The sequence below is a fragment of the Drosophila subpulchrella genome, unplaced genomic scaffold, assembly GCF_014743375.2.
Source record: "Drosophila subpulchrella strain 33 F10 #4 breed RU33 unplaced genomic scaffold, RU_Dsub_v1.1 Primary Assembly Seq84, whole genome shotgun sequence".
Taxonomy (NCBI): domain Eukaryota; kingdom Metazoa; phylum Arthropoda; class Insecta; order Diptera; family Drosophilidae; genus Drosophila; species Drosophila subpulchrella.
This window is the reverse complement of record NW_023665719.1, coordinates 276,827-291,319: the sequence shown is the minus strand read 5'-3', so window position 1 is coordinate 291,319 and position 14,493 is coordinate 276,827. Positions and strand designations below refer to the sequence as shown.

General features: G+C 41.7%; 1 protein-coding gene across 1 annotated transcript; it reads right to left on the bottom strand.

Moving 5' to 3' along the window:
- Positions 1-11,492: 11,492 nt before the first annotated feature.
- LOC119562712 (GPI ethanolamine phosphate transferase 1-like) lies at positions 11,493-14,280 on the bottom strand. The gene is given in 3 exon segments (XM_037875900.1): positions 11,493-11,946; positions 12,030-13,218; positions 13,221-14,280. Coding segments are annotated over 3 exon segments (2,682 nt in total). The 5' UTR covers positions 14,260-14,280.
- Between the last annotated feature and the right edge of the window lie 213 nt (positions 14,281-14,493).

The following is a 14,493-nucleotide window of genomic DNA, read 5'->3' as shown; positions in this document are numbered from 1 at the left end:
GAGATCCCAATTCTCTATCTTTGATAGTTTCCGAGATATCCACGTTCATATTAACGATTTTTTGAAGTTTGTGGGCGGTTTGTGGGCCTTAAAGTGGGCGTGGCAAACTTTTTTTTGGGTCAATGGTATTGATGAGAACAATACATATCAGTTCAAATTTTTATTCTAGCATCAAAACTGGAGGAGACACAGTTTTGGGCGTTGTGGGCGTGGTACTCTGCTGAAACAAACTTGCGCTGCGTAAGAAGCTCAGGAATCTGCACGCCATATCTCAATAGCCTAGCTCATATAGTTTCCGAGATCTCCGTGTTCATACGGACGGACGGATAGACGGACATGGCTAGATCGACTCGACTAGTGATCCTGATCAAGAATATACATACTTTATGGGGTCGGAAACGCTTCATTCTGCCTGTTACATACTTTCCGACGAATCTAGTATACCCTTTTACTCTACGAGGGTTAACATGTTCGCAATACCAAAATAAATTAATAAATGTATTATTATGCTATAAAATAAACTTCTGACTTTTTCTTAGTAGCTAAAATTACAAGTACGGAGAATGGAAAATGTTTTCTTTACTGAGATATGTCGGCTACTTGCGAGTTGTTGCGCGGTCGTGATTTCAACCCCTACTATGGGACAATCTGAGCTGTAGCGATATCTCTCGCTATGTGGAATGTAAAGGAAAAATACACTTTACTCGTATTTCTCTTGGATGCGCGAACGATCTAAAATAAACTTTGTAACCAGTACCGAATTCATCGCACTTCCTTGAATGCTTTACAATAACACATTTTTCCACTTAGCTTCTCGGCTTGCATTATCTCTTTTAACCCGATCGACTTGCTATTTTCTTTTAATTTGTTAAATATAACTATCGCTTAACATGGCGTTGCCACTTGACGCCTTACGGAAAATTATTGGGTTTTTTAGGGTTTACATAAGTTTGATTTCATTGATTTTCTTTTCAAATTATTTCTTAGATTCGGTTTCTCAAAGCACGTTGGGGGTTAGGACTGATCTAATACGAGGCAGAGTTTTGTATCTCAATTAAGGTTAAACCCAACTAGCCAGTGTGCCAAGCTTGATCAAGACCGTTCACACACGCTGCGCTTGTACAACGTTAACGGGTTTAAGTCCCTGAATCTGCGGCAGTGATATTCCACTCGGAAATCTCCCAGACGAATACGCGCACCCCTTAAAACTTGGCTGGTGTACGGATGCGTGGCGTGTTGGGCATCGGAACAGGTGATATAGTTGAATTAAACTGCCATCTGGTATTTAGGGCCGCTCTACAAAACCGCACTCCGGGTACGATACACTTGGCCAGTAGACAGGGGGCTAATTTTTGTTGAACGTTGATGCACTAAGAGCAGTACAAACAAGTGGCCCAAACGACACCAAGCACGTGCTTGTTACGCGCGGGCCCATTTTTATTTCGGGCAAATACGGTTCGCGAGGAAGGTACATAGAACAAACAAGGACAGGACAAAACATAGATCAACAAGACTAAAGCAAATGAGCTAAGATTTTAGTTTTTAATACAGGAACAAATTAAATGATATAGGTTGTTATAATTATTACAAAGAACGCGAAAAGGCTCATGCTGACTAAAATTAGATGAACATCGTGGCAAGTTTATAGGATAGTAGTTTCGCATTAGTCTAACAGGAACATTGAAAGTAAGGCGGCTTACCAAATCTACAGAATCAATATCGCCTCTGATAAGATTATTCATAAAAATAGTACCAAGCATAGTTCTACGGCTTACTAGACTAGGCAAATTAATTAAAAGCAATCTACTCGAGTAAGAAGGCAACCTGACGTTTTGATCCCAGTTCAAACCACGTAAGGCAAAAAGAAGAAATTGTTTCTGTACGGACTCTATACGGTCAATGTGCACTTGATACTGAGGACTCCAAACGGAAGAACAGTATTCTAAATTAGGACGGACAAGGGAGGTAAATAATAATTTGGTAGTGTATGGATCATCAAATTCTTTAGACCAACGCTTTATAAACCCAAGAACACTCATAGCTTTATTTACAGTAGAGGTTATGTGGGAGTCAAATTTAAATTTAGAATCTAGGAGAACACCTAAATCGTTTACTGAGTATATTCGGTCCAGGGACATGTTCTGAAGAGAGTAACTTATGAACGTTGGCGTACCCCTATAAAAAGTCATAACGTTGCATTTAAGATAGTTTAAATTCAAAAGGTTGTACTGACACCATTCCTGGAATCTATTAATGTCTGACTGCAAGCAGAAACCAGACTCAATATTATTATATGAAAAACAAAGCTTAACATCATCAGCATACATTAGTACACGAGAGTGAGTTACTATAGAGGGAAGATCATTTATAAACAGAGTAAACAGCAAAGGGCCTAAATGACTGCCCTGAGGCACTCCAGATGTCACGTTGATCATCTTGGAAACAGCGTTTTTGAATAAAACCCTCTGAGATCTACCATTCAAATAACTTGAAATCCAAGTTAACAGATTATTCGGAAACCCGAGCTGATCTAATTTGAATAAAAGAAGAGAGTGGTTTACAGAGTCAAAGGCTTTACTAAAATCTGTATATATAACGTCTGTCTGCAATTTTTCGTTAAACCCATCTATTACAAAAGATGTCAATTCGAGCAGGTTAGTGGTGGTCGATCTTCGCTTAACAAAACCATGTTGACACGGCGATATTAAAGAGGAGCACAAATGTTGCAACTGAGAGGTAATAATGCGTTCAAATATTTTAGGAATTGCAGACAATTTGGAGATTCCTCTATAGTTCTGAACATTAACCTTCGCACCCTTTTTGTGGAGTGGAATAATAAAAGAATCTTTCCAGATAGTAGGAAAAACAGATGATGAGATAGACAAATTGAAAAGTTTAAGAATGGGTTTACAAATAGTTCGGGCACAAAACTTAAGAACACACCCAGGGAGTCCATCTGGCCCCGGAGAATAGGTTGGCGTTATAGTTTCTAAATCAGTTAAGAGAGAACTTTCGGTGATTACAGGAGAAAAAATACAATTTGCCCTGTTTAAGTGATTAGGGTAGCTAGAATTAGACCAAGAAACAGAACTATAAGTAGATTGGAAGAATTCAGCAAATAAATCTGCAATTTCGGGATCCGTAGATGCCTCAATAGAGTTTAATCGTACAGATGATGGCAATGCTGAAGACTTTCGCTTAGCATTGGCAAAGTTATAAAACTGCCTTGGATCCTTTGAAAATTCCAATTTACATCGGTTCAAATACATGGAATAGCAATGACTGTTAAATACATTAAAATTAGTACGAGCCACCACATATCTTGAAAAATCGGATGGCCTACCCGACTTTTTGTACTTTTTATAGAAGTTTGTTTTTAGGTTTCTAAGTCTTTGCAACTGATTGGTAAACCAAGGAGGCCTGTCTAACTTAGGAGCAAAACTATCAGGAACACATTCACAGAAAAAAGAGTTTAGGACACTATAAAATAGTTCCGTAGCACTTTCAATATCCAAGCAATTATATAAATTTGTCCAGTTATATTGTGAAATCAAGTTATTGAGTTTACTAAAGTCACATTTACGAAAGCATCTACTTTTAGTTGGTGAAAAAGAAGAAAGGGTGTCAACGCAGGGAAGACAAATTGTAAGTTCTAATGTGGGATGATACCGGTCTTCTGGCATAACTAGTGGGTCAATTCTAGATACCGTGACTTCAGACGGATCTAAAGCAAATACAAGATCTAATTGTCTGTTTAGAGAATTACGTATAAAGCTAACTTGCTGTAATGATAATTCTAACAGACCGTCAACGAATTCATGGTCAGATAAGGGGGTAGAGACAAGTGAGTCAGTGGAAAGGGACCAAGAAATGTCAGGGAGATTGAAATCACCCAAAACAATCAAAAGATCCCTTTCGGAAAGATGAGATAAAACAGTTTTTATTGCAGACAAATGTTGCTTATAAATTGTTAAGTCGGATCCAGGTGGAATATAAGAACAAGTTACATAAATAGAAAAAGATTTCAAAGAAACTTTAACACCAACAAATTCTATTTCATTGGGATTAAGAAAGTATATCCTTTCCGATGTTAAAGTAGAGGTAACGGCAACCAGCACCCCACCGCCCCTACGAGGAGAGCGATCAGTTCTATACGTACTAAAATTTTTGGACAGAACTTCAGAGTCTGATATCTCCGGTTTCAGCCAAGTCTCAGTAAAGGCCAGAATGTCTTCCGAAAAGGCAGAGGAGTCAGCATAAAGCTTAGGAAGCTTCATATTAAGTCCCCTAACATTTTGATAGGCCAAAAATAAACTGCTCAGTTTTTTGGCGCAGGTACTGTCGTGGAAGGCCTATTATTAGTTCTCCGTCTGTTTGGAACAAATTCTTTAATGACCAATTCATCATTAAGCCAAAAACTTTTAGAATTTAGTACATTAAATACTTCCGGAGGAGCAGATATTTTAAAGGAAGATATCCTACGAACATAAGGAAATTTAAACTCCTCCACTGTGATGTTTTGAGATGGGAATTCCTGTAGTATAAATTCCAAGACAGCAGATGTGGTTTCAGGTGTTAAACGAGACACAAATAATTGCTTCCTATATGGAACAACCGAGAGGCTCTTTCTTCCACCACCAGCAATCTGAACATCGTTCGTCTGATTATCGAGACTAGGGACTATAGAGCTAACTTCCACCGTAGGCACAGAAAGCTGCGTAAGGTTTGAAACGGTAGGCTGACTAGCAGAAACAGGGACTCCAGAGCTTTTGGTACCTATGGGTACTGCTGTCAGAGAAGCTTTAGGCCCACCAGCCCCAGTGGATGCCGACATTGCTGCCGTTACCGATCGGGTAAAAATATTAGAAGCTAAGTTGGGATTTGGAACTGATGCCTTTACTTGAAGAGATTTTGAAGGAGCAGTCTTCTTGCGTTTAGGTGACCCTACTGACATTTTTTTATTATCAAGGTCCGCCTTAAACTCTTTAAAATCAGCAACTACGCTCATGAGTTTATCAAACAGTTTCATAAAACGATCATTGGTCAGCGCAACATAGCCATCCAAATCACGATCTATTTCCACGCATGAGGCACAAGTCCACGAAAAACCAACACGCAGATCAATATAATCTTTTACTCTGCCAACAAGTCCAGTACATTTTGGGTGTATGACAATGTTGCAGAGACGACAGTAAATAAAAACGTCATTAGGTGACGATCCAAACTGACAATCTTTTTTGCAACAAAAAAGAGCCATTTTTAATTTAAGAAAAAAAGTTATTAATATCTCCAAATCATCTCTCGCGGGCCAACCTGACGATTCCGCATTTAAATAAATTACAGGTACGGCAAAATGTGGGTCTCAAAAAAACAATACCTGACGATTGTGCCCCGCGATCTGATTTTGGCCTTTGTGAGGTGGTAAATCCTCCAGTAAATTGGCCGAATCAAAAGGCTGCGCCTTTGGCGACATCTTGTGGAAGGACTGACAGTGGTTTTTGACCAGGAATTTTAAGATACCTGTAGTGAAATTTTGTTGGAGGTTAAACACGCACCAATTTCTAGCCAAATGCAATTGTACTCACTTTAAAATTTCTTCGATGGCTGGCTTTTTTTATGGCAGAATCCTGCATGTCACTCAAAAATATATATTTCGAGCTTTTAGCTTTTTAATACCTTGAAATTTTGAGCTGCTGGCAGGTCCGTCTCTCTTGCAGGTTAAAACAAGAAGAACGTAACCGGAATCAGATGGATACCAGCGAGGCTTTTTTTTTCTTTATTGGACGTTGATGCACTATGGTCAGTACAAGCAAATTGCCCTTACGACACCAAGCAATGTTTGTTACGCGCGGAGCCCTAAACCAATTTGGACAAGTAAACTTAATCGCGGTCATGGAAAGGACGACATAACAATAGACAGTTTAAAATACAAGCTCACATAGAATGGTTAGAAACATAGAAATGTACACATTATTGGTAGATAGAAAATACATAAGTTTGTCGTAATTAGTTGCATTACGTCTATTAAACAGTAAGACGTAACACAGTGCATTGTAATCGTCACAAAGAACACGAAAAGGATCATGAAGGGCATAATTGGATCTGCAAAATGGCAGGGACAACTGACGAAAACGACGAACTGTTCTACAGGGTACATTCTAGTTGAGGGAACTAAGAAGGAAGAGAGAGTCGACATCACCATTAAATAATTTATGGAAAAACATAACTCCATGACACTTTCTACGATGGTTCAGGGTAGGTAAGTCCAGAAGGCGCAACCTCGCATGATAACAGGGCAATCGACTTCCTGTGTGCCAGTTTAAACCTTTCAAAGCAAATAAAAGGAATTGTTTTTGAACGGACTCCAGCATATTTTGGTAACAGCTAATTTGAGGTGACCATATACACGAACAATATTCCATAGTCGGACGAACAAAAGAAACATACAAAAGCTTTGTTTTGTATGGATCATCAAACTCCCTTGACCAACGCTGGCTTTGTAAGCTATAGTAGATATATGGTCTTCAAAACCAAGTTTATGGTCAAATAAAACGCCCAGATCCTGAACAGAAAAAATACGTTCAAGGACGATAATTTCGATAGAATAAGAATACAGAGATGGATAACGATAAAAGGTCATAAAGTTACTTTTAGAATAGTTCAAATCTAACATGTTAATCATGCACAACGTATGCAAACAACCAAGATCTAATTAAAGGTCATTACATGAATTAGGTAAACACATGGACAAACATAGCTTGACATCATCTGCATACATTAAAACAGTTGATGATTTTATGACATAAGGCACTCCAGAAGTAACATTAATTATTTTTATTATTAAAACAAACCATTTGAGTTATATTAGAAAGGTAGGAAAATATCCACTCTAGTAGGTTGCGAGGAAAACCTAAAAGGGACAATTTATAAATAAGAAGCCTATGGTTCACTGAATCGAAAGCTTTAGAGACATCGGTATAAGTCACATCGGTTTGATGATGTGTCAGAAAACCTCTAGTAATTAAAGACGTAAATTCAAGTAGGTTTGTAGAAGTAGAGCGACATCTAGTGAAACTATGCTGACCATGTGAAATAATAGACCGGCAATGAAGCTGCAACTGACAGGTAATATTCTTTTCGAAAAGTTTAGGAATAGAACTGATTTCAGCAATACCACGATAATTTGAGATATCGGACTAGCTCACTTTGTTAAACAATGGGATAATAAAGGATTTCTTCCATAAGGATGGAAATCTACATTGACTTAGGGACAGATTAAATATCAATGTGAAGGGAAGAGCAAGATAGGTTGAACAATTCCTGAGTATACAACTTGGTAAACTGAGAGTATTAAGACTCTGAAGAACATCAGATACATTAATCACTGGTTTGAAGATAGAGTTCAAATAAGGTAGTGGGTATGGATAATCCTTATTAATGACACTATTGCATTTCGTATGTCGATTGAAGAAAGTCTGCGAATAAGTTGGAAATATCATTATCATCAGATGCTACATTATTATTGCGAAATTGAGAAGGAGGAAAGCAGTCAGATTTCCGTTTAAGATGGACGAAAGTAAAAAAGCTTGGTATTATTTTTGAAATCACGCTTACAACGAGACGGGTAATTTTTGTAACAATCAGAATTGTACTGGACAAATTCCACCTTAGCTGAACTATATTTGGTGAAGTCTGTCTGTAAGCCGGATATTTTGAACCGTTTAAATAGTCTGGTTTTTTTATTCTTTAGATAAGATAGTTGACGGGTAAACCATGGAGAGCTGTAAGAATTCTTCATGGAGGAAAGAGGGACATGTTCATCAAATAGACGGTAAAGGACCTCATAAAAGTACCTAACTGCATCATCAACAGGAAGGTCAACTAGAAAGGACCAGCTTACTGTCGATAAAGATTCCACTAGTCTGCCGTAATCAGTCCTCTTAAAACACAAACTAGGCTCTACATTTATTGCAGTCCTAGGATTACTAAAAAATCCATTAGTAAAGGGTAGGATAATAACAATCTTCAGGTAAAGATAGTGGCGAAATACGACTTATTTCAGCATCGCTACTATCAAAAACAAAGATTAAGTCAAGAAGACGACCAATATGATTTGGAATCCTGTTAACTTGCTGCAAAGATAGTTTAACAAGACCATCAATAAAATCATGTTGCATCCTAGGAATCATTGCCAATGAGTCCTTTCTCTCCAACCAAGAAATATTGGGAAGATTAAAGTCACCAAGCACAATAAGTTGGTCAGTTTCAGCAAGCAACAAGGAGATAGAATGTATGGCGAACAGGTGCAATAAATACACGTTAAATTCAGAGCAGATATATAGGATCAGGTTAGAAAAATGTTACTTTTTGGGAAAGATAATTTTACGAAAAATAAATTCAATATCTGATGATTCAGAAATATCAACAAACTCAGAAGTTAAATTGGATTTGACTCCAATAAGAACGCCGATAAACAAAAAAGTTATTAGACAAAATCTCACTATCGTGTAGGGATGGGTTAAGCCAGGTCTCAGTAAGTACAATAACATTGGCTTCAAAAATTGAACTATTTTCATAAAGCGTAGAGAGTTTACTAAGAAGCCCCCGAACATTCTCATAGTGAATTAGGAAATTTAGTTGGGCGCCGACAAAGAAGTCATGGAAAGGGTGCTGTTTTTTTCACATACTCATGCACAATTATATCAGCAGGCCAAAAATTAAATTAAATTTGGTGATGTCAATACCATTTTGATTGGGAAGGGAGAGGTTTGTGACAATATGATGCATCACGTCACTTACTGTAAGTGCTGCATTCAACCTAGACACAAAAATAGATTTCCTAGGTACCATGACAGTAAGTGGTACCGGAGAAGAGAGAGCTGGGCTATGGGTGTTCTTCCTAGGGATCATGCTAGTAAGTGGAACAGGAGGAGGTGCAAGGGTATTATCTAAGGGCAGAACAAGGTGCGGCAGAGCCCCCGAAGTGGCAACAGCCGTTGAACGGTTAGTAAGCCTTAATGACTCAGGCAAAACTACAGTCCCCGAATTTGGTAGCGATTGCACCGTGGCGTCATTCGTTGATGACTCGATCCCATTGGGATCATCCTCATTGCACGACACATAGCTTGCGGTGGGGCTGGGAAGAGAGAGGTTGGTCGAGAGATCATGTAAAGACACATAAGGCAGTGTAGGACTACGATTTATATTTAATGATGATTGACTTAGAAGAACCCGAGCTTTAAAGTTGGAGTCGCAGACATTAAATCGACTTAATAAGTCCGTAAATCCAGCACGTAAAGCCTGGAGCTCCAGCTCTGTTTGCCTCATAAATGCTGTAATATCAATTTTGATATGTAGGCATGCAGCGCACGTCCAGGCCAGGTTAGCATTAGATCTAGTGTTAGCAATTTGTGCCGCACTATGCCCAAAGTCTGCACGTTTAGCGTGCGCAATATTCTTACACAACCAGCAATTAACAATTTGCTGTAGAGAAGTGATTTTGCCAACAAATTGGCAACCAACAACACAGCAGGCAGACATTGCTTACAAGTTGAAGTAAGTTGAATGTAGAATGTACAAAAAGTTCATAGAAAGCTTTAGATGAGTGTCAACAAACAGCTATGTAGCTTTGCAAAACGCAGAGGAAAGAAAAGAAAAGAGCTCGATAAGACCAATTCAGCAAAGACCCGTTAACTCGAAAATTTTCTTCGAGCTCGGACTTTTACAAACGATGGACCAAAAGTTGGCGTTATGGCGATATATTTGCTTGAAATTGCGTAGAAATACCTTTTGCCCTTCAGCGTAGGAACATCTCTTGAGCGCAAATTATAAAGTTTTTCGTTCCGATCGTGAGCTTTCTGCATTTGCTTAGTCGCTTCCTGTCGGATTATCTCAAACGAATCTTGCCTCTTAAACATCAAAGAACGATCATCTAGCATGTTCAGTCTCCTTAGCAAGGAAAAAGTAGAACCGGAAGTTACCATATGCTGGCCGAAAGCCATATAGGACGGCGTTGTACCGATACTAGCATGGATCGAGGATCTCAGGGCACAACATATCCTATTCAAATACTCATCCCAGTCTTTGTGATCTGGACGAAGGTAAGTTCGAATCTCTGAAATTACAGAGCGATTGACTCGCTCAGAGGCGTTATCTTGAGGCGAATGAACAGCCGTCAGCACGTGTGAAACCTCATACGTCTTCATGAGTTTCTGAAACGCTTCAGAACGAAACTGGGATCCGTCGTCTGATACGACAGTTTCTGGGACACCGAAAGTCATGAAGAGCTCGCCCTCGAGGTACTTAATAACAACACTAGCATTAATATTCTGCACAGGTTTTAGAAATTCAAACTTAGAAAAATGATCTAGGACTATGAAAATCCCGATATTCCCGCTTATCGAACGTGGGTAGATCCAAGAAAATCGATGAAAATTCGTTGAAAGAGTCACACGGTTTCTGGCGCTTCTCCTAGCGGTGGTCTGAGAACATGATTCGGTGGTTTAGTCGACTAAGATGTCTCACAGGCATTAACGTATGCTTTCACGTCAGACACGAGCAGAGACCAAAAATAATACCTCCTAACGCGCTCGACTTGTTCTCCAGTTAAATATTCGGCTTTTCTAAACAAATACCCGTCCTCCGTTTTAAGATCAGGGAAATATTCTTTCTTCCCTTCAACCTTGGCTACTTTATCTTTGTAAGCAGGATATTTAATGTGGTTTGAATTCATATCGACTAAGAAACCTTCCCACAAATCTACTGCTGCGACTTCGTCCTCGTTAAGATGCTCAATTTTAAATCGATATCCTTGCAAGGCTATCGCCCATCGAGCTAAATGAGAACTAAGATCATGGTTAGACATAAGCCATTTATGCAAGGCGTGGTCAGTTATGATCGTGATATCATCTCCTTCCACGTAAGCTCTAAAATTATTCAAGGCTACTATTGCCGCCAGACACTCCTGCTCGGTCACGGTATAGTTTCTTTGAGATCGATTTAGTTTTTTCGAGATAAAGGCTAAAGGGCGTTCATCTCCCTCCGGAGATACATGTACTTACAAAGCACCGACACCAGACTTGCTAGCATCGCAGTGGATAGCAAATGGTTTAGAAAAGTCCGGGCTACATAACACCGGAGCTTCGCTAAGACGAGCTTTCCAGTGCTTCTGGAGTTAGACCAAACCTTCGTTTGGTTGTCACTAAATCAGTTAAAGGAGAAGCGCGTGATGCAAAATTCGGAACGAATTATGGCTGTACCAGCCACATAAGCCCATAAAACTCCTCAAGCCTCGCAGGGTTTTTGGGACGAGAAACTCGGTGATTGCTTCCACCATGCACTTTCCGACTCTTCAATAACCCCTAATTGCAACATTTTAGCATTAGATTCTATAATTTACATGTGTATGTTACTAATTCTTAATTAGTGTTGTAAATATTATCGGACATAAATGTTTAAGCTTAGCTACAAGTTTGGTCAAATCGGTTTTAAGGCTAGTGATGCTTGGCGCTAATCACATCCCAGTGTATTAGGCGCAGTGGCAGCTTTTTGATGTCGATTTCCTCCCACGGTATAACTCGCAGCAGCTGCTTGGCGGTGTAGAAAAGCAGGAGGATCACCAGCGTGGTCACCTCCATGATGACGAAGTGGGATATGGACGTACCGATTTCCAGCCATGAGCCCTGATTGCGCACCAGAAATAGGAAGTTCAGGCCCATCACATCGCAAATGAGCAGCAGGCAAATGAAGATCTGTTCCTCGTGCTGGCGCACAAACTCGCTCTGGGCATAGACAACCGACATGTTCAGGACCACCGGCACCAGAAGCTTCAACAGCACCAAACCCATGATCACAAAGGGTGCAAAGTGGCTAAGGTAGCAACGAGCGATGTTCGGGTCAAACGAGCTAATCGAGGCTATGTTGCCGGATCCGAAAAGTGAGAAGAATGTGTACAGCAGCAGGGTGAAGGCCAGTTCGGGTCAAACGAGCTAATCGAGGCTATGTTGCCGGATCCGAAAAGTGAGAAGAATGTGTACAGCAGCAGGGTGAAGGCCAGTCGAAGCACTGACCTCTCAGCCTGGGCATTCTGCGCCCTCAGCGAGAGACCCAGTTCCAGGGCCAGCAATTGGACAAACACAGCTTCATAGGAGGTACACAGTGTTGCGTACAAGGATCCCAGATTAAAACCAATCTGTGCGAGACGCTGCTCCAGTCTTGGTTCTTTGCTCAGCACAATGGATGTGAAGGTGTATATCAGGAACATCCAGCTACACAATTTAATGGGAATCGGGGTCTTCCTTCCGATTGAATGAAGATAAGCACACACTATGGTTTGCAGCAGGATCAGGGCATTGCAGTATTTGGTGTGATTTTTGTAGCTTAATCTTGCCCTCGTATTCCAAAGTGAGCTTATGAGGATCGTAATAACTCCAGCTGCAAGCAGGTATCCATTCTGATAACCCACTGACAAAGGCAGCAGGGGAAAGCAGGCCAAGATCAGGACCAATGCCAGCCACGAGAAGAACTCCCTGGACTTTGGTGGAAAGCTAGACCAACCATTGTAGCAGGCGAAGACAAAGAAACCGAGCGAGATCAGGCGGCGCTCGAAGAAGGTGAAGACCATCAGCTCCCCGCAGGCAATGATCAATATGAGCTGCCATATTGTGGTCTGCAGGGCGGGAACACTGTACGCCGATGCTGGCGAGGAAGAGAAGTTGAGGTTCCAAGGCTGCAAAGCCTTCAGCCAGACGAAGTTCGGGAGCAGCAGGTAAAAGGATATATCCAGCGGTGTTCGTTGGCTTAGCAGACAGATCACTAGCAGGATCACATAACCTCCCAGGCTTAGTCTCACCAGCTTTGTGTTCCTCTCGAGGATCAGCTCCACTTTGCTAGCCCTGTTCCTGGACAGCAGGCGGTACAGGTAGAACATCCATCCCAGGAAAGTGGCTGTGGTGCTCAGTAAAAGCGCTCTACGGTAGTATCCATGATAATAGTCGATTCCCTCAAGAGCTTGCGACATGATGACTTGGCTCTTCGCTATAGAATGTAAGTATTCTCTCTTTTTGTGCAGTTTTAGGATTTCTTCCTTGTACGTCTTGATTGCATCAGATGGGAGAACTTCGAACTCCGATAAGACCCCTGCGAAAAATCCTTTTTTGTGCTGCTTTTGGAGAGCCGCATACTGCTCCAAAAGCTGCAGAGCGTTCAAATGGGCAGAATGGCCTCGTATTCCTTTCTGACATTCATGTAGCCCACTGGCTACGTTCCAAAGTTGTTCATGGGCGGTGGGAGACCCACCAATGCAGACATCAATGGTGTGAGCTGTGCTTGCTCCAACTCGTACATTGGCATGGCAGGACCTTCTTTGTTGGTCATAAGTGTCCGTCCACCAGGATTGGGAGCCGAGCGGGAAACTCCAGCACCCCATAGGATAAAAGGAGTGTCCGTTTCATGGGGAGACCCAGCGCCGTGGGCTCTCGAATCAGTCATTCCATGATCAGCGGTCATCAGGTAAGCAGTTCTTTTGTCGGGAAACACCCGCTCGAACTCCTTGTAGATTTCGTAAACTCCCTTTTCCGTTTTGTCCACAGTCTGGCGAAACTTTGGCGCTCCCGGCTTGTGGACATGTCCGGCGGTGTCCAGTCCCAGGAGATGCAGAAAAAAGACCACGTTCTTGGCGTTCAGCAAGGACTCGCCCTTCCGCTGGAGCAGGAACCTGACCCGCTTGAACACCCACTCGTCCTGCTCGTAGGCATCGTAGCCCGGCGAAAAGTCCAGCTTGTGGTCGTAGAAGCGAAAGTGCATTTTCCCGCTGCCAGACAGATGGGAGAACACACTAATTACATCTTCGGCGCCCCAGGCGTATGTCTGTGAGCTCCGGTTGAACACCGTGTCGAAGTCAATGGGGTTCTTCTTCCAGCCACGCAGCACGGCCGATGGATCCTCGTAGAGTCCGGCTATGAGGGTTATGTGTCCTGGCCTGGTTTCTGTGGGCACGCGGGTGCGGGAAATGCCCACCAGGCCCTCGCGCAGGAAGATCTCACGCAGGTGCGGCACATAGCGGCAGTTCTCCTCGAAGAAGGAGTCGGCGCGGAATCCATCGGTCACGATCAGCACCAAGCGATTCGCCGGCGCCTCCAAACCATAGTAAAGAGGATGCTTCTGCGGACTGAGGCCCGTGATCACGGGCGAGCGGAAGTAGATCACGAATATGGAACCCAGGAGCAGTACGTGGACCACCAGGGCGTAGGCAATCCACATCTCGGCCGGAATATTAATATTAATATATTCTGTCTATTTCTGCGTACATACTCTTCTCAACAGCAGGTGAGACGGGGAAATGACGCTGTTTAACTGGCTAGTCTGCCTAAGACCTTCCTGAGCGAATGAAGGAAACGCATTGATAACATTGACTAATTTTAACTTTTCTGCTCAGACAAGTCGTGTTGATCTACCTCGTCCTCGCCGCTGACTTTGCTAGACTATTTAGATTCT